Source organism: Lepidochelys kempii, chromosome 6, assembly GCF_965140265.1.
Source record: "Lepidochelys kempii isolate rLepKem1 chromosome 6, rLepKem1.hap2, whole genome shotgun sequence".
Taxonomy (NCBI): Eukaryota; Metazoa; Chordata; order Testudines; family Cheloniidae; genus Lepidochelys; species Lepidochelys kempii.
In genome coordinates, this window is record NC_133261.1 from 123308680 (window position 1) to 123334437 (window position 25758).

At 42.8% G+C, this 25758-nt stretch overlaps 1 protein-coding gene across 3 annotated transcripts in view; it reads left to right on the forward strand.

Annotated features, from left to right (window-relative positions):
* SLC35F4 (solute carrier family 35 member F4) overlaps positions 1–25758 on the forward strand; it is a 180483-nt gene that overhangs the window by 147248 nt on the left and 7477 nt on the right. For 2 of the 3 annotated variants that reach the window (XM_073350743.1, XM_073350744.1), the window contains exons 3-5: positions 1686–1983; positions 11701–11920; positions 24501–24626. In XM_073350743.1, the coding sequence (XP_073206844.1) occupies positions 1686–1983; positions 11701–11920; positions 24501–24626 (644 nt within the window). Of the gene's footprint in view, positions 1–1685; positions 1984–11700; positions 11921–18004; positions 18027–24500; positions 24627–25758 lie in introns of those variants that run through there. The other variant, XM_073350745.1, reaches the window with a different exon arrangement.

The window sequence follows — 25758 nt, forward strand, 5'->3', positions numbered from 1 at the left end:
ATTGCAGGTAACCCCACGTGTGAATATTACATAACATGTTCTGTGCAGGCATCTCTAGTTTGCAAACAAACTATAATTTACCTTTCAGTAGTAGCGGTCAGTCATTATTAGTATGACTAAAATATCATGCTCTCGCTCCTGCCCCCCATCAGTTGAAGAGAATGTTAAACTGACTGCATTTTGTAAAAGCTATCTTTTCAAAGCACTTTCTAATTATTCTCTGCATGTTATTAATAGACCTTTAATTTGATTTGAACTCTTTTTTTCACTGTTAAACGGAACAGCTAAATAGCTGTCACTTTGGGCATGAACAAGGCTCGGCCGTCTCTGTCTCTCGTGCTGTTTGCTGGAATGGCTGCAGCGTTGTGTTTCTGTAACTTAACTCTTTTATGAGGTTAGATTGTTGGCCTATTGCTCAACCCCCAACCTGGAGGTCCAGTGGGACTTGGGGTGGGCGGGCCTGTTCCCTATCCTTTGACCTCTCTGGTTTGGGTGGCCCAACGAGGAGTTAAAACTCCTGCTGGTGTACCTCCTTACCATCTATATTCAAGAAACAGGCCACTGCACAGTTGCAAAATGCACTGTTTCCTCATTATAAAGTTCTTGATTATAGTGCATTCTCTGATATAATTAAAAGAAACACTTCCGAGATCAAATTCACCCTGATGTACCTCTACTAACTTGGTCCACTACGTTTACATAATGTTAACCCTATATCAAAAGCAACTACATCAAAGGGAATTCAAGCTTTGGTCTGAAATCCTGCCTTTCTCACATGTTGTTATGTTGACCTGCTCTATAACAGAACTCATGGTGTAGCCTGTCTTCACAGCTGGTGTATAGTTCCTATTCACATTAATAAACAAATGGATCCCCACAATATATAATGTTATACGCTGGTCAAACCTATCAACAGTAAAAATGTGTAGTTAAGGTAGCTGTTGTTCATGTGGAGTAGCTACTTGTAGTGTTTTTAACATTAACCCCTATATTCCTGAAACCAAACCACCATGCTACATTCTCATGTAGTAAGATAGGCTGACTATTCTACTGGCACATCAGACCAAGGAGCAAAATTAATCAACTGTTTCACCATTTCCACAGTAACTAGAGTATGGAATGATCACGATCTATTTCTTCTTTGTTTTTATCTACTGATTTTATTACCAAGATCTACTTTTGTTCCATTTCCATTTTTAACTGTACAGCTGCAAATCTGTCTCATTCTATGCGATGAACTTTAAAAGGAAATGACCAAACAATTTTTGCCTAAGCTTGTAAATAAAAATATGCTTTCTGAGTCAAGACCTTTGAATTGTAAAGGCTTGTTCCTAGTTTCAGATCTATGGGCTTACATAGCAAACATACAGTTTTTGGTTTTGTAACATAGTTGGCCTTAAGAGAGGGATACAGCTGTACGCTACAGGCTTGACTGACAAAAGAAGGCCTCGAAACAGTGGCTGGTATCTTGTGCCACTGTAATTTGGTTGTACTTTGTTCCCATCACCTTGAAATTGCGGTTGTTTTATTACTGAAGTACTTCTTTGCAGCATTCCAAGGGCTTGTCTGGGGGGCATTGTGTTTGGTCCAGGGGGATGAGGTGCTAAAGAAACCGATACTATAGCAGAAATGATGAATTCCTTGAAATGGATCCATTTTGCCTGTAACTCTCCTCTTTTTTTCAGGAGAAGAAGGGACACAAACCCATACCGAGAACAACAGCCAAGAAAACCAATCACAGACCCGGTGTCAATCTTGCACATCTACATTTCTTAAGGTTGTCTGGGGATTTCTAATAATCTTATCAGTCTCATCCTCTTGGGTTGGAACCACACAGATTGTGAAAATCACATATAAGAACTTTGACTATCCATTTTTCATGACTTGGTTTTCAACAAACTGGAACATTATGTTTTTCCCCGTTTATTATTCTGGGCACCTTGCAACTGCACAGGAAAAGCAGTCTCCAATCAAAAAATTCAGGTGGGTTTTATTGTGACACTGTTGCTTTAAGCATCTCCATAACTGTTGACTCAAATGACAGCTGTTTTCTTCGACTCTAGTTATATAGTTTGCTTTTTGGTGTGATGGGGCAGAATAAAGGTCACACTTTATTTTAAGGTCCCAGTCATATATAGTTTATTAGAAGTTAATAGATTATTTACATATGCTTGAATAAATGGTTAATTTTTATAGATTGTTATTGAGTTCAACAGGTCAATTGGTTGCTTATAACCATGGATTACAAACATGGATTATACCTTGTATTGATGTGCTTATAGCCATGTATAGCAGATACTATTTGCACCTGTAACATACAACCTTAGTATAAAGTCTGACCAGAATAAATCAGAGCTGGCCAAGATGAAGCTCAAAGCTGGGGAGATGGAAGACTGTGGCTTGTCTTAAGGGCCCCTGTAGGTGGAATAATGGTATGAAAACCATTTCCCCATGCCCCTGTGTAGGCTTTCCACATATCAGGCCACAGTCTGCCTTGAGGGGAGTAGGGAGATGGCTTTCATCCCCTTTCCTTAAAGGCTGCTTCCCCCCATGCTGGGAGACCCAGAGAAGGAATTGTGGGTTATAGAGTCACACTGCCCTGCACAAAGCAGCTACACACTGCACTTTGCTATGGGCTGGGAGCAAACTCAATCTGAAGTGAAGAAATGCTGGGAGCATAATTGCAGTTATAATGTTAGGTTATATGGACAGTGACATACACATCTAGGGTTGCCACCCATCCTGTTTTCACCCAGACAGTCTGGGTTTCGGCTTGTCTGTCTTGGTGCCATTTGACAAGCCCTGATGTCCCTTTTTTTTTCAATCTGGGAAGGAAGAGGTGGAGAAGGGGATGAAGCCTTGGGAGAAGAGGTGGAGAGGGGGTGGAGTTTCAGGGGAAGGGGCAGGGTTTGGGGGGAAGTGGCAGAGAAGGAGCGGGGTCTCGAGGGAAGAGGCGGAGCAGGGGTGGGGCCTGGGTGGAAGAGGCAGAGGAGGGGCAGGGTCTTGAAGGAAAAGGCGGAGCAGAGATGGAGTCTTGTGGGGAAGAGGCAGAGCAGGGGGTGAGGCCTCGGGAGTCTGGTTACCAGTCATTAGAAAGGTGCAACCCTATACACATCCCTGTTCCTCTCCAGTAGCCAGCTTGCAATTGCTCCAGGGACTGCAACTTGAATTCAACTCACCAGAGGTAAAACATCTTGCCAAAGCAATCATAGGGCAATTTTAAACAAGGGCCAGATTCAGATACTGTTACTCTTACTTGGTAAGACCTTGCTCTGCAAGCAACCCCACTGGTTTCAACAGTGTCTGTGAAGTAAGGTATTAGTAAACATATGGGTATCAGATTCTGGTCTGGACTCCTTACTGAGGGTGAAGTGATACTTCCATTGAGAACACTAGGAGTTTTAACAGCAGCAGGATTGGGGCCTATGGGCCAAATCCCTCACTCTGATGCTCTTGTAGGGATCCTAGGTCTGAAGTTGGACTTAAATTATTATTTACATCATATCAGACCATCTAAAATTGGACAGTTGCACTTAATTAATTGCTGCTTCAAAGATCACAGTGGTTTGTGCAAGAACAATCCTTTCATCCTGGTTCTTCCTAAACTGTGATGGTTTGTGAGAACACCAACCACTATCCGCTTGGCTTCTGCGTGTGAGGCCAGGAAGGAGAGCGTAGCCCAATACTAGTAAATATAGAACAAATGAATGAGCATCAGGATGAATGCTTTGCTATTATCTGTGTGAACAAATCGTTTCTGTGTGTAAATCAGTTAATCATCTGATTATACATCCACCACAACAAAAATCTGAGAATAACCATTTGTGCAGCCTGCAAATTACTGTATTATTAAGAAAGAACCACCTCCCCTCTACCAGTTCATACAACCTATAATCACTAAAACATGTATGCCCTGTACTATGCCCTTGGACACTATAAAACAGTGTTTTACAATTTTATTTGAATTAATGCACTCTCTGGGCCTGATCTAAAACCCATTGAGGTCAATGGGCCAGGCCCTGAAAAGGAAGATTCTGCTTTGGTTGATGTTGACTGGAAGTATAATACTATCAGCTGAATGTAGACTGTGTGGGCCTGATCCTGGAAGCTGAGGAGCATCTCCTGCTGAGTATCCTGAGAGCAGAGAGTGCTGGGCACCTTGAGGGATCCATCGCCCCGGGCCATATGTCTGGTGCAGTGGGGTTTCAATGTATTCTTATCCAAATTACAGGGATTTTATTGTCAGCTCCTCCCCACCCCCACAATGGCTTGCAGGGATCTCTCTCTCATGGAATACCGAAATGTAACTAGGACATTCTGAGAACTTTGACCCACACTCACAAAAGGCCCCTGGATTTAAAAAAACCCAACAACCCAAACCTTTAGAGTCCAATTGTCAAAGTTGGATGTATGTATTTGCGCGCATATGGGAATTTTATGCACACAAATATCAGATAAGCAAATGCAAATCAAGTACTTGAGCGTGTACAAATGGCAAGTTAGGTGCCAGGGCTAATGTGTATGACTGTTTGCTAGTAGAAAATCAGAATTTGCCAACAGATATTATGTAGCTCCCAGAGTATTTCCAATTCTAGGTATATGGTGAAATTGTGGTATTTCAGGCGTGTGTGTGTGTGGGTGGGGGGTATCTGTTGGCAAATGATGACTTTGTAATAGTGGCCAGTGTATCTGATTTGCACAGGCACATCAGGGAATTAGGTAGTATTATTATTTGGGTTCATATATTAGGTGAACCCAAATCTATCTATGTAATTGGGAACGTCCAGGTGTGAAAAATCATCCCATAATACTATCCAGACTTCTCCTTGTCTCTTGAGATTTTTTGTTTTTCTGATTATTACCATCCTAAAACATCATTTATTGTTTTTAAAAGGTATTTATAGTTATTACTTTTGTGCTTTAAGCATTTTCCCTGTTAACAAGTCCTCACTTTCATTTTCTACCATTTGCTATTTCCTTTGCTGGCTTTAGTTTTGTGAAATAGATCATTTGTTTCAGTCAAGTCTGGCCCATGCTTACCCCTAGGCTAATAGTATGTGTGTGGTGTTGTTTTTTTATTTCTGTAGGACAGAGTGATTCACTGGTGGCTTAAAGAGGCATGAAATTTTGTCCCATAGGTTCTGCAACAGACCATAACAAATTATGCCTATAACATCTCCACTATGGCAGTAATAATGTCCTCTCCTTTCGAAATATCACCCCAGCCTATCAAAGCCAAACAGAGCCTTTGTTGCTTCTTTTGCATTTAAAAAAAAGTCCTGTTAGTCAGGACAAAAGTCTTGGTTTTCAGCTTTGGGTTTGCTGGATTATGAGGGTTAAAGTCTTTGAAACCGGTTTGAAACTCTTACCACTTACCCTTGAGATTCTGTTTTTTAGTCTCAAAAGTGACTCACTGTTGCAACCGGTCCCCTGAATTTCAATTTGCAATTTTAGCCTTCTTAAGGTAGAGTATTTTAATACAACTCCTGCCGTTTTCCTCCTGGTCGTAGATTAAGCGTAAGCACCTGCCAGAGAGCCTGAATTGTGAGGGAAGCATGAAGCCCGAACTCTTTACGAAAGGCGAGTAATGAAATGTTGTGGACCTCACAGGGAAAGCAGTTCCCCCTTAAAAAGTCAGCCTTTGCCAATAGTCTACCCACAGTGGTATGTGCAGTTGTTCCCTGGAAATAGTTGGATGGCATCTCACATACCACTGAGTAAGGGCTGGTACCAAGTGGTGGTTCCCTAATGGTGGGCACAGTAGGATCTAGAGTGCGTTCCCTCAAGCACTCAATCCAGAATACCTACTGCACCTAGGAGTCCAGGGAAAGCCAGCAGGTGCTGAGTAGTATTGAGGCCCTGAGGACAAACGTTGTTTATGGCTGCGGGTGCCAGCAAGAGACGACTTCGCTGGGAAGTATTGAATTTCTAGTGACAAGCAGAAGCAGAGCTCCGACTAAATGTGGTTTGTCACTCTGGCCCTCTTGCCCCTGCACTCTCCACAGTAGCTCAGTCAGATTTCCCCAGTCCCCTTGGGAATTACACTGCTAAATACAAATCCTTACTTCAGAGGACATTTAAGATCACTTGCTGGAGGATTCTCTGCTCCTTGAGGTCCTCAAACTACAATTTGAGGACTTCAATAGCACAGATATAGGTGTGAGGTCTTTTTTAGGAGTGGTGGGTGAAATTCTGTGGCCTGCATTGTGCAGGAGGTCAGACTAGATGATCATAATGGTCCCTTCTGACCTAAATATCTATGAATCTATGAAGATGAGGGACCAGATTCAGCCCTGGGGTGCCTGGTTCAGCCCCCAAAGTGGCAGGGACTGGCCCAAGAGAAGGCAAGAACCAAGCCAGCTAAGAGAGGTACTAATTCAGTGCTTCTACTGGAGGGGCTCTTATGGAGCTGCCTTCCCTATGTGGGACCTGCTGAGGTGAATCCGGCCTGAAGGCTGCACACCAAATGACCTTTCCCCTTTCTCTGTGCTCCAATTCTTGGGCAAACAAATGTAGCCTGCAGTCAGTGATTTTTGTGATTCAGAAGGTGTCACTTTTCCCTCAGTGTCAGTGCCCTGGAATCAGTGGTGGATTAGCCACAGGGCCAATGGGGTCATGCCTAGGGGCCCCGGCCAAGTGGGGGCCCCCATGCCCCGACCTGCCGACCCCATTTCCCCAGCAGGAGCACTGAGGAGGAGGAGGGGACTGCAGGAGGAAGGGGTGGGGAGGGGCCCGCACTTGGTCTGGGCCAGGGCTCCACAAACCCCTAATCCACCTCTTCCTAGAATGGTGTTCGAAGGCATTGTGCTGCTGGAGTGCCATCTCTCGGCTAAGACACAAAAGCGAGGTAGTGGCAACTTGTGGCCATGAAAAATCTTGTTGTACTTTTTTGCAAGAGTAACATAACTGATGCCCTGGCCAAATTTTAATCCGCATAATTATGTTTAGATTCTACCTATCTACATTACCTCCTGGCAGTTTCCACTGGATTTGCTGTTCACTTCTGTGGTGGAGTGCTACCGTGTGCCGTTAAAAACAGCCGCTGCATTACATGCCAGAGGTTGGCACGTGTCAGTGGTGAGTGAAGTGACTTCTCTGCAGGTATATGGAGAGGATGGAGTCATATAGGGTGCATTCTGGTTTACAGGCTCCAAGGGCAAGGTCTAGGTGCAAGAGCTCTAGAGAATGTGGTACGCTGCGCCAAGCTGAGGCTGAGGCCTGTGTGCACAATAGAAAAAGCGAAGTTTGCTAGAGGGCAGGTTTTAAAACAGATGGCTCTTGCCTTTGGAGATGACCTGTTTGCTTTACTACACCTTGGATTCCAGTTTTCCTCTAAGCCTGTCTGTTTGGGGAAGCCGCTGGGGCATTCGGAGAAGGGGCAGCCTGCAGGGCCCTCTCTCCTTCCCCCATCCACCAGGCATGGCCTTTGAGGAGGGCACAGGTTCCGGGGCCCTCTTTTTTCCCGCCCAATCCCGCCCCCCGGCAAGAATAGCCTTTGGACCCACAGGATGAGGTAGCCAGATTGCAGAGCCCCCTTCTAGAGTACTGTTGATGGCAGATCACCACCATGTGTGGCACTGGCTCGGGGGAAGGGAAAGCTCAGTGGTTTGAGCACTGGCCTGCTAAACCCAGGGTTGTGAGTTCAATCCTTGAGGGGGCCATTTAGGGATCTGGGGCAAAAATTGGGGATTGGTCCTGCTTTGAGCAGGGGGTTGGACTAGATGATTTCCTGAGGTCCCTTCCAACCCTGATATTCTATGAGTCCTCTTATGTAGCAGTGAGTGATCTGATCTCTCTCCAGCTCCCAGTGCCAGCTCCCATTGTCTGCCAGTACCAGCTCTCTGCCCCGCTGACCATAGGGGATGTCAGAGAGAACCTCTCCCACAGCACATTTCTAATTCAGTTTTCCTTTATACAGAATGCACAGGGGTGTGATGTGGTGCAAAGCTTTCACCAGCACTCACTTTGCACCACCTGCATAACACACTGGTGGCTTTGGTGCTGCGTGTAATCTCCCACTCTAAGTCATGCTGGTACCACCTCCCGCCTTCATATTTTATGTAGTACAGACTCATGGGCAGTCAGACAGACTCTGATTTAGTTTACACCAGCAGAAATCCAAACAAACTCCACTGGCTGCAGTTGAGATATTTTGGATTTACAATAGCGTATAGTCCCGATCTTGCTCCCGCTGAAGTCAGTCCCAAAACTCCCATTGATTCCAATGGTACAAGATCAGACTATTAGCAAGACTGGAATCAGGACCTATATCCCTTGGAATGAAAGATACTTAGTCATATACTCATCTTTAAGCACGTGCCAGGTCCATCCATATTCAACAAAGCATTTAAGCACATGTTTAGTTCCCAGTGAAGTCAAAGGGACTTCTGCACATGCTCATAGTTAAGCTTGTACTTATATGCTTCACTGAATCAAGGCTGGTATTATTTTATTATGTTTACAGATAAAAAATGTAAGACTCAAAACATCATCTTACAATTCTGGAACATGCAAAGCTCTCTCTTTCTACAGACAGCATTTCTGACCTGATCTTTGCAAAATATAATAAGTTGTAAGCACAGCTAGCTCAGCAGGAGTAGCTGAGGTTATCCAAGAAGCTCACTATGCCAGCATTAACTTGTTGAATGGCACATCAGGATCCAGTTTGGAGAAGCAATTTATTGTTACCGAAGTTTACTGCTTTATAGAGCACCTTGGTTGAGTGGTTGCAAAGGAAGAGACAACTCTTAAGTAGTAAGTGGGAATTAATAGAGCAGGTGACTATCAGTGCTCCCCTGGAAAAAAATTATTTGATGGCATAATAATACCTCCTTGAGTGCTATCCCAGTGACAATGACCTTTTAAAGGGCAGGTTTCAGAGTAGCAGCCGTGTTAGTCTGTATTCGCAAAAAGAAAAGCAGTACTTGTGGCACCTTAGAGACTAACCAATTTATTTGAGGGCAGATTTTAAAAATCGTGAGGATAATGGCTTATTAGCTGCCTGAAAGCAACAACTTTCAGAGGTGAGATTGGAAAGGTGATGAGAAGAGCAGCCCAGTGTTTGGATGAATAATGGGATTTTCTCTTGAGATTGAAAAAACTAGCCATGCTGCACTTGGCCAAGACATGAGTTAGAAGGGACTTGATTGAGTTATTCCAAAGAGCACAGTAAATTCTGCTGGTGAGTCTGTTTTTGTTATGGTGTGCCTTAGTTCAGGAACAAAGGGCATCTCCATTAAGTTAATGCCCAGGATGTTCAGAACACATACAAAGAAATTATTGCTGAATGCAGTATATACGACAGTTAATATGCAGATCTCAGTTGCAGGAAGTAGAGCCAAATACTAGAATTAAAATAAATTCAAATGGCTGGATTGATAAAATGGCAGGATAATCAAATTATCCTATTATTTTGGTTATCATCAGTCATCAAATGACTGATAACCAAAATAATGTTATGAGCGCTGATAACTAGTAATAGTATTTTTAGTGATCTAAGCTAAGCAGAATGATACATCGTGTTTCATGACACAAGCTAACTGCCGAACAAGGTCAGGAAGGAAAATCGTTTCCTATGTATTGCATCGCACATTTGGCTAGGTATGTTATGGAGTCAAGTGTTGGACACTGCAAGAAAGGAGGATACTGGATTTGATGGACCAGTGATGACAAATCCTTTGTCCATTTTCAGAATCCAGGCTGTGAGCCTGTTGACCTCTCATATGTGTCCATTTCTTTTGGCAGTAAGGGCTTTCCCATCAAATGTCTACTTCCAGAGGGCTGTGGTAGCTCCCTACCTTATCTCTTGAACTTGGTGACTACTAGAAATCCCTCATATTTCTGGTTACCTGTGCGACAACTACAGCTGGTCAACTTTTTTTTGCCAACTTTTTTTTTGGGGTGGGGTGGGGGATGAAAGATGGCGTTTCAATCAAATGAAATTTTTATGGAAAACTTTCATTTTGCTAGAAATTTTTCAGTAAAGCATTTTCAGTTTTCAGGAAAAAATTGTAGTTTTTTGGTTTTTGAAAACGAAAATTTTTTTGCTGAAAACTATTTATGTATTTATTTATTTTCTTGAAACCAGCTTATAGAAACCAAAAAAGAGTTTTGATGTCAATTTCCTTTGAAAAACCAAACAGTTTTGTGAGAATTTTTTAAAAATAGAAGTTTAATAGAATTCCACACCAAAAATAATTTGCATTTTTTGACTCGCTTTAATTAAACTACAGCACGTTCTCAGGAATACTGAGTCGTCCCACATACTTTGGAGTCTTCTAAACATTGCCACATGGCATTTGGAATACTCTTGGGTTTAAGGAATTTAGACTGGTTTCTTAATAATACCAAGTATTGTTGATGATCCAATTTCATGGGTCCTAGGTTCAGTCCACTTGGGTCTGAATTTTATGATGCATTCATTGGTGAGATAATGCGTGCTAAGAAGTGGTAATGTTAAGCTGCCTGCGAGGGATAGCTCAGTGGTTTGAGCATTGGCCTGCTAACCCCAGGGTTGTGAGTTCAATCCTAGAGGGGGCCATTTAGGGAGCTGGGGCAAAAATTTGTGGATTGGTCCTGCTTTGAGCAGAGGGCTGGACTAGATGACCTCCTGAGGTCCCTTCCAACCCTGATATTCTATGATTCTGTATCAAGACTTCAGTCATACTTTGAGTGTCTCATGGAATCTTTTGATGAAGAAGAGAGAAAAGTAACTAAAGATGGGCCGACCTGGTTTGAGAAAGACAATGAAATTTCAAAAGGGGTGCACTCATTTGCTTTTAAGCAGGTTGGACACTAAACTACCCAATCTATCCTCTAACCTGAGACACCACTTTGAATAGTGTCACTTAGATTGTCTCTAAAACCAGAATTTTTAGCACCGACATTCCTGCGCCACCCAATATTAGCTGCCCATACAACTTCATTCAGAGCTGTGTGAAGCAACAAGAGGGTATTTGTGAATCTTCAGATTTTGTTCTCAGTTTTTATCCGCAAACAAATGTCTCCATTTCTCCTAGTGAACACAACATTTCACTGTATGTATGACAAAAATGTAGTAAAGTGGAGCCACAAAATGTGGGTTGGGGTTTGTTTGTTTTTTTGGTCAACGGTGGGAATTTTTCCACATACCTAACAGGAGCTGTCTGGAAATATTACATTCAGAAGTTAACTGTGTCAAGACTGCAGAGTACTCGAGTTGGAGGGGATAGCTGGCTATTTCCGAGTACTGAAGGTTATTAGTATCTTACCCTGTCCCTCTTTAGACCTTACTCCTATAAAAGAAAAAAGAGAAACCTCCAGGCTGGGGGCGGGGCTGTTTTCAAGCCACTAAGAGCGGCATTTATAGTCCTTGAATCCATGGATTTAGTAGGCAGGGGCTCAAAACTCTGAGTATTATAGACACTCCTGAGTTATGCATGTGAGAACACATTACCCAGGATTGTTCCTGCATAGAGGCTGGTTCTTCCAGGTAAGTGGCTCCTATTCTATTTGCAGTATCACCCTGCATGAAGTGGCTGAGAAAAGTAGGCTATGTTATTATCAGTGCTGAATATCTCACTTCCTTGTGAGTGTACTGAGTATTCAGGAAGCCCGCTTGACTATGTCTAGAACATAATAAAAGTCTAGAACGTGTTTTCCATGCTCAAGTGAACATTAAACAAAATACGAGTTGAGTATTAAACTGTTTTCTTTTCTTAGGGAATGCAGTCGGATTTTTGGTGAAGATGGTCTGACGTTGAAACTCTTTCTTAAAAGGACTGCTCCCTTTTCTATTCTGTGGACTTTGACTAATTACCTGTATTTACTGGCTTTAAAGAAGCTGACAGCCACAGACGTCTCTGCCCTGTTCTGTTGTAACAAAGCATTTGTCTTCTTGCTTTCTTGGATTGTGCTGAAAGAGAGGTTCATGGGCGTAAGGGTAATGACTTGTATGATTTTCAACCATCTTGACTTTCATAATCAATCTTAAATCCATGATTTAAAGATAGCCATTATACTAAAAACAATGTATGTATATTTTGAAACATTTCTCATTAACTTTGTGGTGCAAATCTAAATCTGAAGTCCAGCTAGGGATCTCAGTCTCTTAAGATAACAGGGTGTGGGTGTGAAGTCCAGCAGAATCGTGACACCGAATTTCAGATGGCGAATTAGCCGATTGAACTAAGAGGACCTTTGATTACCTTGTGTTTAAAGTTCTGAAATATCGTTGGTGAAGCAGAAAACACTTCTATACAAGTTTATTTTTAACTTTGTGATAAACTCTTAGGACCGTATTAGAGCAATTTTGTTTGTAGTTCTGGGCTGATACTGAATTAATCATTTTAAAGATTGTTCTCTGCTTTTTCAATATACTATGTATTTCTAAAGACAACAATTTAATTTCCCCCCACACTAAACAGGGATTACATGGGACTTAAGTGGGCACAGGCCATTTATGCAGGGGTGAGTTTCACATTGAGGGTATAAGTCTGATAGAACAGTGTGGATAGGAGTAGAAGTGGGATGTATATTTTTTGTAGCCCTCTGTCCCCATCTGCCCAACAAGAGAAAGATCTAACCCAAGTGGACTTGGGGAAAACTGAGCATATTTCTTATATGTAACATGCGCGTCTGAGTATGCGGAATGGATTAGGAGCTGCCTCTGAATTTTTGCTCAGAAATGTCCAGATTCTGCACCATTGCAGTCAATGAAAATATTCCCATTGACTTTAATGGGAGTTGGGTCAGGCCCTAATGATCTGATCTGGTTCCATTGCAGACAGGGTGAGTTTAGCCATTAATGTCAAAGGCAGGGCCCAGGTCAGGCACCTAGAACTGGAATGGGCCACCAGAGCTGTTGGATTTGAGTTCCTGGGGGAGGGTGATGGCGGGCTGTGCATTTGTACATCTGACCTGGCTTTTGGAATTGGGGGCAGGTACACTGAGTGGAAAATCTGCTCTTGGGCTCTGGGGACTGAGGGGAAAATTTCCTTTTCCGAAAGGGGGCTGGATGGTTTGCCAAGCTAAAAATGAGAGTATAAACTCCAGATCCTTAAGCATGTGTTTATTTGTAAGCATGAGTAATGCCATCTCTGTTCAGCAAAGCACATGCTTACATGTTTTGCCAAATTAGGTCCATAGAGGAGCTTCAGGTCCAGGTGACCGGTTCCAATTCAGACTAGATCAGTAATGAATTTAACCTTTTACTCTTTGGTGGGTGTCCTGCTGCACACGTGACATGAGTTTGGCAGACTCTGTCCAGTTTCCAGCACACTGGTACCCATATGTCAGAACCCTGTTACCACTAATTAGCATCATTTTTGGCAGTCCCAGCAAAAATGCCAAGGATTAAGTTTGCATTGAGAGGAAATTAATCACTAACTTCCAGAGATTACCCTTTGAGAAGAGAGATGGGGCACATTAGAACCAGGGCACTGTGGGGAAGCCTGTATTGCTACTGTGCCTCAATTTCTCCATCTGTAAAATTGGGATAATAATACTGACCCCTGTTGTAAAGACCTTTGAGATCTGCTAGAGCTACATAAGAGCTAGGTGGTATTATAACTAATGTCTGTACAGTCTCTTTTCATGGCCAGTTATTATTGTTCATAATGGTAGAAACCTTAGCAAAGACCTATGCAAGTGCTTAATTTCAAGTATGTGAGTAGTTCCGTTAAGGGAAGGATGGGAGTAATAAGTCTTGGCAGGGTTAGGGCTGAAATATATACAATGCACATATCTATTATATACCCCATTTAAAAATATTAAATCAATAAACATCAGCTGTAACCAACTACTCCTCAAGCTGTCTGTAGTTCCTTGGCTAATTCCTTGTAGGCATCATGGAAGGAAGTATGCCTCGAGGAAGGATTTGAAAGAGGAGAGGGTAACCTAGGGAGGTGGTGGAATCTCCTTCCTTAGAAGTTTTTAAGGTCAGGCTTGACAAAGCCCTGGCTGGGATGATTTAGTTGGGGATTGGTCCTGCTTGAGCAGGGGGTAAGACTAGATGACCTCCTGAGGTCCCTTCCAACCCTGATATTCTATGATTCTATTCTATGATTCTATGATAAGTCACGTTTTCTAGACCTTTAATCATTTTTGTTGCTCTTCTATGGACTCTCTCCAATTTGTCCACATTGTTCCTGAAATGTGGTGCCCAGAACTGGACATGATACATGAGACGAGGCCTAATCAGTGCAGAGTAGAGCGGAAGAATTACTTCTTGTGTCTTGCTTACAACACTCCTGCTAATACATCCCAGAAGGATGTTCGCTTTTTTTGCAACAGCGTTACACGGTTGACTCCTATTTAGCTTACGATCCTCTATGACCCCCAGGCCCCTTCCCGCACTACTCCTTCCCAGGCAGTCCTTTCCCATTGTGTATGTGTGCATATGTGTACATTTTCCAGCAGTATGTCCACAGGGATCATTTTTAATGATGTTAATAATCAGGCAGGTGAGTGCTTGGGAAATGGAATGTGACAAAGGAGTGTGAAAAGCTCCAGTAGATACCCAGCCTTCTGCATTTTGGCAAGCCCTGTGCTGCTTTCACTCCTGAGACACACTGGAAACAGGTGTAGTTATAGCATCTGAGAAATAAAGGACCATAAAAATACGGGGCTAATAATATTCTCTGAGCTGGTTTTTACAAAGTACTCAGCACCCACAATCAGGGCCAGATTTTCAAAAGGACTCAGCTCTTATTGGGCTTACTCAAGGGCCTAAATGGGTGCTGCTGAGGAATGAGCTGTCTTGAGAATCTGGCCCCATAGTGTAGTTACTCTGCGTGAGTTTTAGCTGTATAACTAATCATAAAGGACACGCCCTCTAAATACTGCACAGAAAGGTCCCAATCCTTCAAAAATGTCCTCATGTGCTTAACTTTGCACAACCTGTGTAATTCCACTGGAGTCAAGGGAACTACTCACAACGCATGAAGTTAAGCATGTGTGTAAGTCTTTGCAGTTTGGGCCCTGATTCAGCAAGGCATTTAAGCATGTGCCAAAGGCCATTCCTACTCCGGATGGCAGTTAAGCGCACGCTTAACTTTAAGCACATGCTTAAGTCCCATTGAGTTCAGAGTTTAACATTTAAGCACATGCTTAAGTGCTTTTGTCAACAGGGGCCATAAGGGCTACACTTGAATTTTCAAATTTGGCGTCGTCTGGTTTGAAAGAAAGCCCGCTACTGGATCACATTAGAGAGACAAAGTGAATGAGGTAACAGACGTGTTAGTCTGTATTCGCAAAAAGAAAAGGAGGACTTGTGGCACCTTAGAGACTAACCAATTTATTTGAGCATGAGCTTTCGTGAGCTACAGCTCACTTCATCGGATGCATACTGTGGAAACTGCAGAAGACATTATATACACAGAGACCATGAAACAATACCTCCTCCCACCCCACTCTCCTGCTGGTAATAGCTTATCTAAAGTGATCATCAAGTTGGGCCATTTCCAGCTTCTGTTGGTGAGAGAGACAAGCTTTCGAGCTTACACAGAGCTCTTCTTCAGGTCTGGGAAAGGTACTCAGAGTTTGTCACAGTTAAAGACAAGGTGGAACAGATTGTTTAGAGCAGAAGTAGTTTGCATATATTTCAAGGGACCATTCAAGGTAAAGTGGCCCATTAGCACCTTTCCAGTCACGGCAGGGAGGGAAGCTGGAGTGGTGGGGTTTAGTGGGTTATAGATTGTTGTAATAAACCATAAATCCACTGTTTCTATTCACTCCATGATTTTTAGTATCTAGAAAAGTTGCAAAGTAAAGCTCCCAGGCTTGTCTTTTGAAGGTGTTGTGCAGGTTTCCTTTGAGGATGAGGATTGAGAGGTCAGATATAGAATGATTGCTTTGTGAAAAGTGTTCACCCACAGTTGATGGGTGTTTTTGCCTTTTATCATTTTACTGCGTGAGTTCATTTGAGAGCGTAGTGATTGGTTTCACCCACATAGTAGTTGTTGCTGGGGCATTTAGTGCAGTGGATGAGGTACACCATGTGTGATAGGCATGTGAGGACTTATGGATCTAGAAAGGTGTGTTGAGGGGGGTGTTGATCATTGTAGCAGTGGAGATATGTCTCCAGGTTTTGCATCTGTTGTTCTGGAGGGTCTGGTGGCACTTTGAGTTGGTGAACCCCACATAGGGTATCGTCATAAAGTTATAACCCATACTCAGTGGAGATCACATCCTGAAAGAAATATTTCCTGAACCCCCCACTTCTGTCCTTCAAACAACCCCACAACCTCTCGTTGCTCATCATCAGAAGCAAGCTCCCCACAGACCAGGGCATATCCACTCAGTGTGGCACCAGACCCTGCCAGAACAACGGATGCAAAACCTGTAGACAAATTTAACATTTCATGGATCAGTTAACAGATTGTGGGGTTCTCAAGATCCTAGTAAGCCCAGGGATTCACAGTCACTTTCCTGTTCTTTATGTCTAGATGGGAGGGGGCTAGAAACTTCTTTCTGTTGTACCATGTGGTTACAGTACAGAAGAGTTTGGCAACCACTGGTATAATACATAGCTCTGCGATAGCATGTTTCCTCAGTAGATATCCTTTGTAAAGTGCTTTGAGGTCAGTATTATTATTCCCATTTTACAGGGGGAAACAGAGGCATGGGGAGGGGAAGTGACTTGCCTAAGGTCTCCCAGCTGGCCAGTGGCAGAGTCTGGGATGGAACGCAGCTCTCCAGAGTTCCAGTCACTCTTTTCTTCTCTTGTATAAAGCTGACTTTTTACCCACGTGCTATTTTTCTGGTAAAGGTTAACAGTAAGTCTTGCTCTGAGGATACCTTTAGTGAATAATGATTATCTGGGGGAAGAGATGTGTGGAAGTTTGACAGGTTTTGCAAACAAGATGATGACATTCCATGCTTGCAATGCCCTATCCCCACCTAGCTGATAAAGATTATGATGTCAGGCCTTAGGCTTTGCTTGGGAACGGGTTTAAGCTAACCCAAAAAAAGGCACTTATCATATGTTCACATGAGGTGCATATACTCGTGTAGCCATAACAGTGCAACTGGTAAAAGATGCCAGCCTAGGACAGGTCTTAGGTGACTTGGTCTGAGGGCAATAGTGTGGGATGGGGAGATAGGCAGAGAGCACTTGCTGTGCCCCATGGGGAAGTATTCCATAACCGGTAGGCCTACCTTGTCTCCCTGGACGCTTCTGAATTTCTCATGGCATAGCTGGGTGTCTGATGTATCCACGTTGCTCTAATCCTCCCTGTTGTGGAGTTGACTACAGTTGGAGCTGGTCCAAATGTTGCAAACACTAAGTTTGTAAGGTGGCCTGTTGACTTCAGATGCTTAACGTTAAGGACATGCATAAGTGTCTGCAGGTTCGGAGCCCTGGTTGTGTTCCTCTATGAGCTCTATTTAAATGCTCATCTTTGAAAAGAAAATCCTTTGGGGACCTCTTGCCACCTCTGGGTCTGAGCTTCTTTTCTGGAAGGCTGGTTGTAGATAGGAGACAGGTTTCCTTATATTGCACTGACTAATGTTGTACTGTGCACCCCATGGACAAAAATGTTCCTTGGTGAAATGCTGCCTGGCTAACCTTTCTTCCAGGAAAGACAATGCAAACTGGTTTTAGTCATTGTCTGTTAGGTTGCCTAAGAAGGTTTCCAGCTTGTTCCGTGGAAAAACTTGTTTAAAGAGCAGTCAGCTACAACAGGCCACTTTGCTTCCCTTCGACCCCTGCTGCTACTTGCCAGCATAGCGAGCCTGAAGGATACATGCTCAGGCCTCTCATGCAAGCGTAAGACAATTACTGCTCACCAGCCGTACACTCCAGTGCTTTAATGTATCCTTTGTAGAAGTAACTCCTAATATGAAATTTAAAATAATGTTCTTACCATTTTTTCCATTGTCAGGTCTTATTCATCCTGTGGCTGATGAGATGATGCTCATTTTGTGCTCATCGTCTTCTAAAGGCTGCCGAGGGAAAGGCTTGGCTTTCTAAAATCCTGGCAAACTGTAAAACTGTCTCTAAAATTAGTGTGGGGTTGGACTGAGAAGCCCTTGCTCCTGCGCCACTGGTGAGCAGTTAGTCACCTGAGTTGTCTTATTGAAGTCAGTGGATTTACTCCTGTGAGGAAGAGGTTCACAATACGGTTCTTAGTGAGGTGCTGTTCACTAACAGTCAAATCCCGATCCCATTGAAGTCAGTGAGAGTTTTGCCGATGTCTTCAGAGGGAGCGGGATTTGACCCCAAGATCCCAGGAAAGGTACTACTGTTGCAAAAATGTGTTAGCTGCATTCGGTTAACATGTCAGAACATCACATGTGTGAGAACTCAGATCCATGGTGTTGCTTCAGGCACATATCTAGCCAACATAATAGGCAGCCGATCCACATCCATAGAAATGTATATAACTCTTCATGCCAAGGGTATAATATTAAACTGACAGGGCAGCACTGAAATGGTGTCACATGCAGTGGGTAAGTCTTTCTGGTGCAAAATTAGTTTTAGGAAGCAATTTCTGACCTGTCAATCCAGGTGGAGTATGTAGATGTTTAAAATGATAGCCAACAGCCATGTGTGCCATCACCATCTTGGCTGAAAGACTGGAGGCCAAACAATCCTCTCCGTAAGTTATTTTTGTAGAGAGACTGGACATTCCATGAAATTGGACCTCCCCTTTCCCCTGCCGAGTCAGTAGCAGCTGTAATAGCTTTGGCAGAGGAGAGGATCCTCCTCCTGTCAGATGTGGGAGAGTGACAGGCTGGCTGTCAGCCCCCAGAAGATGCCTCCAGGCCAGCTCTCCAAGATGTAGGAAAGAGAAGTAAACTAGGTGACCATCCCTGAAAACGGCAGAAGGGGGAAAGAAAACTACAGAGGCACCTCTCCTCAGATAACAGGGAGGTAAGAGAAAAGACCAGACCTGGAAAACAGCATTGGTTTTCTGACAAGAACCACAAATTAAAGGATATTAAATTATACCTGGTAGGTAGGGAGAAGGCTCTGTGGAAATGGTCATGGAGTCTGCTGGGAATGGTGTTTTGCACAATGGTTGGACTCCTAGTGAGAATTTTTTCTGAGCAAGGACTGAAGAACTTCAACAAAGGGGAAGTAAAAGCATCTCTGAATAATGAGGCTCAAGAACACTTTCTGTGACTCCTGTTGCTCCAATCATTAAGACTAGAAACAACAGTGCTTTCCATTGATGAGATGAGAGCTGTATGGAGGAAGCAGGAAGCTGTATACCTCCTTATGTGCCACTTTTGTAAAGTACACTGGCATCAGACGAATGGCACTGATGTGATTTTGAGGAAATGGGTTCATTCTGCCAAGTTCTGCTCTCACATACAAATCTGGGGTCACGATACTAGAAATATGTTTAAAAAAATCTCTTTATACTTGCATGCAACCCATCATTTTTGTGAGGTGTTTGATTATCAATCCAGTATAAAAGATCTACTTTATTCATCACATTTATATTTCCAGACTTAAGTCACCAGTTTCTACTGATTACTTTTCACAAATAATTCTCCTGGAATCTTAACATAAAAATGAACATGCAGGTCTTTAACATTTTAAGTAGGTGATGATTACTTCAGGGCCTTTTGATATGTCTTTGGGGGAGGAGGTTTGCAATATTACATGTGACCAGCAACAGAATATGACCAATCTATAATGCAACCCAAGATTAAAAGACACACCAGTGTAGCTGTTTGTTTATTTTTTTAAGCCTCTGAATGTGAGATGTAGCTCTGATCTCTGAGGGGGTTTGGTTATAACTCTGAATTGCTATATAGCTGATTTTTTTTTGTATCTTGTTACTTCATATCCTGGGGGAAGCTGAAAAGAAAAACAGAAATATTACGTATCTATTCATAGTCACTGATGGACTGTCCAGCTAAACAGAAGTTAATGTGTAGAATTTCTGCACTGGTGATTGCTGCTCAGCAAGGATTCCATTTAGCTTTTCAAGATTGTATCTGAGTTCTGCATCCTGCTTACTGATGACATACCAGTGTACATGTAGATCTAGCTATGAAATATTACTGTCAATTCTAGGAGGAAGAAGATTGAGTTTTATAGAGTTGACGGATAGTAGGGCCCATTAGTCTGAACTCCTGCTTATCACAGGCCATAAAATTTCACCCAAATACTTCTATATTGAGCGCAATGACTTCAGCTAAACCAAAGCATTTCAATCCTCAGGAGACTGAGGGCTAGTCTACACTAGAAAATTAGAGTGACCCAGCTACATTGCTCAGGGGCGTGAAAAATCCACATCTCAGAGCAACGTTGTTACACTGACCTAAGTCTCCATGTAGAGCAAGGAAGAATTCTTCCGTCGACCTAGATATTGCCTCTCAGGGAGCTGGATTTACTACAGCGATGGGAGAACCCCAGCAGCTGCACCTCTGTGGCGTTTTAAGTGTAAGATGTACCTAAACTGTGTGTCGCAGAGAACAGGAAAGACTTAGGTGCCACCAATGCCCAAGGCCCCTGCAGTGTCAGTGAATTAATTAGGTAAGGTATGCTCAGGTGATCCACACCCCAGGGTGCAGAGGAAGGCGAGAAAACCCCAAAGTCCCTGACAATCTGACCTGGGGGAGATTCCTTCCCAACTCCAAATGTAGCGATCAGTTTGACCTTGAGCAGGTGAGCAACACGCAGCAGCCAAACATCTAGAAAGAAGATTCTCTGTGCCACCTCAGACCAATGCTCCACCCCATCCACTGTCCCGTCTCCAGCTGTGGTCGGTCTCTGATGCTTCAGAGGAAGGTGAAGAAAAAAAAAAGAAAAGAAAACCCAGGATACATCTCCTCTTGTGTACTGGGGAAAATTCCTTCCTGATCCCTTCAGGGAGCCCGTTGAAGCCCTGAAGCATAAGGCTGGATTATAGCCATTTTCTTAATGAAGAGCTACAAGAGTTATGAGCATGTTGAGGTCATGCAAATAAGCCTGTTCCCGTATGGAGGAATAGAATGAAGAGTGGGATGTATAGATTCATAGGTTCCAAGGTCCAAAGGGACTACTATGACCATCCAGCTTGGCCTCACTACCCCCATCCAAACACAGAGAGCTCATACAAGGTTGCATTTTTCTGGGGTTTCCTTTTCCCTAGTAGTGGCTATTTTACAGAAAGGTTCTAGAATGGAACATAAACTCATGGATCAAGTGAAGTGATACCATATACTGTGGTTGCCCATATACAGATTTTTGTACTGTTGGTAGCTGACACCTACAAGCATTTGAAGAAGAGGCATAGTGTAGTAAAGAGAGGTATAGGGTAACATTTTCAAAAGGACCCAAGCAGGTTAGAGACCTAACTTCTATTGATCTAAGCAGGTTAAGTACCTAAGATATTTAACCACTTTTGAAAATCTCATTAGGCACCTCTTTGTGGCTTTAGGCACTTAATATCTTTGAAAAGCTGCCCCTCCCAAATCCTCTTTTCAAAAGTGACTTAGGTCCGGCGCCTCAAAGGTATTTAGGTGCCTAATTCCCATTGACATCTCCCATTGAAGGTGAGAGGGAAGGATGATCCACAGGCCTAAGACATGGGAAACCCAGGTTCAATTCACTGCTCTGCCATTGACTTCCTCTGTAACCTTGGGCAAGTCATTTAGCCTCTCTTTGCCTGAGGTTCTCTTTGTAAAATACAGATAATGTGCTTCCGTGCCTCACAGCGGTGTTGTGAGGAAGAAATACAAGGGTGTGAAGTGCTTTGAGATCTCCTGACGAGAAGCGCTATATAAGAAATAGGCATTGCTATTAATAATAAGGGTAAGTGGAACTGAGAATGTAAGTTCTACTTGGCACAACCTGGCTCGCTTTGAACAACCTGTCCTTTAAAGATTAATTGCCACTTGCCACTACTAAATGTGATTCTCCATGCAAAGCCCTTTGCCAAATAAGCATGTTGTTTGTCGTTCAAGTTGTATACAGTTTTGTGCATCTGCTTTATACAACAAGTTCTGCACACATTTTTTGTGACATAGAATCTGTTTGGCCATATTTACCCTGGCTCTCTGCCAGTCTCTTTTGAAGTTATGCCTGAAAGGAAAACAAGTGCACCTGGTAAAGTTTAGCTTTTCACTCCCATAAGCAGAGCTGGGATGCTAATGTAGCATTTAAATTGAAATAATAATTGATGTTAAGAAGAGAATATACAATATTGGTTTTTTAAAAATTTGTTTTTGTTTAATTTCTGGAAATTAAAAAACTATCAAACTATCACACAGTTTTTTCATGGGAAAAACGTTACAAAAAGTGGTGGATTTTTTGCTTGCTTTTGTGTGTGTCGATCTTTTTTTCTCATAAAGAAACAGACAATGAAAAGTACAAAAATGTAAATGACTTACAGCTTGCCTGTGTTGGCCCTGTAACAAAGAAAGGGGGACCCCGCTGTATGTGCTGTGGGACTGTCCAACAGTCAGGTAGCTGTGAAAAGAGATGGATGCAAGAGTTGAAATGGGGCTCAGCTAAACCCTAGCCGAAAATCGTATCCTCGGTTACTTATCTACTAGACTGGGGGTTTCCCTCTGCCACAAAGACTTTGGTTCTGTGATCACCAAGCACATGATTTTACAAAAATGGAAGAGTCGGCTTATGCCCAGACTGGAGCAATGATATTGGGACTTGTCTCACTTGGCAGCCAAAGAAAGACTAGCTTTGTGCCATCGAGAGCAATTATAGGAATCTGAAGAAATTTGGACCCCATGTCTAGATATGTCTGAATAAAAAATGTTGATCTGGCTCAAAGAATGCCAGACCTCCGTTCCACCTAACCCTTTCCCCCTCACCATTCCTGCCCCCCGCAGTCCTCCCTTTCCCTCCATGCCTTATTCAAAAAGCAGCGTTCTCTTGCTCAGTATTAACAGTCTCCTAAATATGGAAAAGTGTCCAGGCTGTTTGTAATACGCTGTTGAAAAACTCAGAACTGGGGTTAAGGGGCTCCCCTCACGTTGTGACAAATACACCCAAATTGATTTTGAAATGGAGCCTCAGTCCAATCCTCTGATTATTTTGAACCTGCAACTTTGTGAGCACAAATGAAAAGTAGTTGATTATGTCAGGATCAGAGTCGTGGGAGTTTTAAATGCCGGTTTTAAAACTGACCCATCAAATCTTTGGTGAACCCTGTGGCTTTTTACAACTGTGTTCTGGGCATTTTGGTGTCATGTCGTTTAACAGTGTAATGAAATTATACATATGGATCCCGATTTTCAAACACTGGAGCTCGATCTTCAGAAGGTCTGAGCTACCACAGCTCCCTCAGAAGTCAACGGGAGCTGCGGATACCCGGCACCTTTGAAATTCAGACCACTTGTTTACCTATCTAATTTTGGTCAAGATGACTAAATCCAGAGGGGAAGATTTTCAAAGGCACAAAGGACAAAGAGGTGTCCAACTCCTAAGGAAACCTAACTACCATCTGTGCCTTTGAAAATCTCCCCAGCTTTAGATACCTAATTTCAAGCAACTGTGTTTGAAAATTTGGCTCCTTAAATGTAATAGATCATTTAAAAAGGTGGCTTTCCATACACAGCAAAGGGCCAGTTTGTGAAGCCCTGGTTCACATTAGTGAACAGTTGCCCACACAAGCAGTCCCCCTGGATAAAGTGCTTCCTAGCGTGAGGAGAGATACACAATCTAGCTGTACTTGTTGAGGTAAATCCACATTCAGTATTACCCAGTACAGATCATCCCCAAACTCTTGTTCTAAGTTTAGTGAGAAACGCTAGCTGGGATTTGGCGCCAGTGGGAGTTAGGCACACAGGTAAAATTTTCAAAAGCACCTACGTGATTTAGGCCTTGACTACCTGGGGAAATCACAATTGGATTTAGGAGCCTAAGGCCTTGTCTACATGGGGAAATTGACTGGCATAGCTTTTGCAGAATAAACTATTCTGCAGGTGTGGACACAAATCGATAATAAAAGTGACTTCTATTCCAGAACAGAATGTCCACACAGGGAGGTCTGGCAGGAATGCTTATTCTGCAGTGCTATGCTGGTCATTTCCCCTCTGTAGACAAGGCCTTCAGGTCCTAAATCCCGCCGAGATTTAAGAACCAAAATCACCTTGGTGCTTTTGGAAATTCTACACACAAATCCCACTGAAAGTTGGGCACCGAACTCCCTTATGTTCTTTTGAAAATCCAAGACACTATCTGTAGCCATACTAAAGACTTGTTTTGTCTAGCAGCAAATTAAATTGCATAGATGATAATGTGCTAAAACTGTCTTAATCTTGGGACTCGTTGCACCAAAGTGGATGTTAATCTAAAAATAATGTATGATAAAAGTTCTATCAATAGGTGCCATGAGACTTTGTGATGTTATAAACCCATATAGTTCATGATGCATATACCTTCATTACTATTTCATATCTTTCTCAATAGCTACATAATCACCTATTTAAGAGGAAACTAGAAGAACTAAAGTTAGAGAAAGTAGCTGGTAACTATCATAAAACCACACAGAGATAATCTAATCTCTTTCCAAGCAGTGAAGTTGCACTGAGCTTTAAATTTCTTTGTTTTGCTTATACAGATTGTTGCAGCAATAATGGCCATCACAGGAATTGTTATGATGGCATATGCAGATGGTTTCCATGGCGATTCAATTATCGGGGTGGCATATGCTGTTGGATCTGCATCCACCTCTGCACTCTATAAGGTGGGTCATAATGTTTTGTTAATAGCAGGGAAATATTCTTATTCTCTGCATCATGCGTTAAAAAATACACACGTTGAAAGCAAGCCAGGTTAAAAATATATAAGGCTCACCTTTGCTGCATAATTTAGATTCTAAGCAGGAAATGTCAGAAAAGTTATTACAGAGATAATTACTTTGTGACAACCATGTATTCAGAGGGGCTTTGCTTCATGAGCCTTAATGAAATCTCTATTATTATACTGCTGGAAGATTATCATCTATGATTTCATTGTTTTTTGCCATGGCAATTTATTGACACTATTTATAATGGGCTTGCTCCGCACAACGAGAAAATATTGAATGCTGTTAAACACCATGTTTCTTTGATGATGGCAAAATCCTCATCTCTTCTGCACTGCAGATCTCACTGCATTGCATATTCCGTGCTCGTTCTGGGTTGGGAACTCCCATCCAGGACAATGGAAGTAGTGCATGCAGCCTTTGATTAGAGGTGCGCAGGGTATGAGATTGCACTATTCTACCCCAGAGGTTCTACTTCAAGGCTTTATTCGAAGGCGTGCTCTCCTTGATTGACATTTTCTCTTGATTGACATTTAGTGAGAACGGACAGTCCATGCACGCAGGCTCCCTGCAGTCAGTGGGGTGGAGTGCGAAGCAGAATGTGGATCAGTGATGTGGAAGGAATCTAAAGCTAGCTTCCAGCTTCATCCTTAACTGGATGTGTCAGGTTCACCGGGAATAGTCACTCAATATGGATGAATTTGGGTCAATGGGGATGAACTCTGCAGTGATTTAACCCGCCTGTGGGTCCCCACCTGACTTCAGAGACCCTATGGGCCTGATTTTCCTCTCACACCAGCTTTACATTGATTTTTGATGGAGTCATTCGTGATTTACATCCATGCGAGGTCAGAGTTGAGCCCTATCACACTAAATATTTAACCGGGCTTGGCTCTAGGGTTGTATTTTATTTACATTTGTTCCTTACAAAATATTTTTATAGGGTAATGTTACCGTTGCTGGCTCAAAGCTGGCCCCGTTTGTACTGTGAGAAGGATGTGGTTGAGTTGTGTGGACACAAAACTGAGAATGGGGATCACCTGAGTTTTAATCCCAGCTCTCTCTCTCTCTC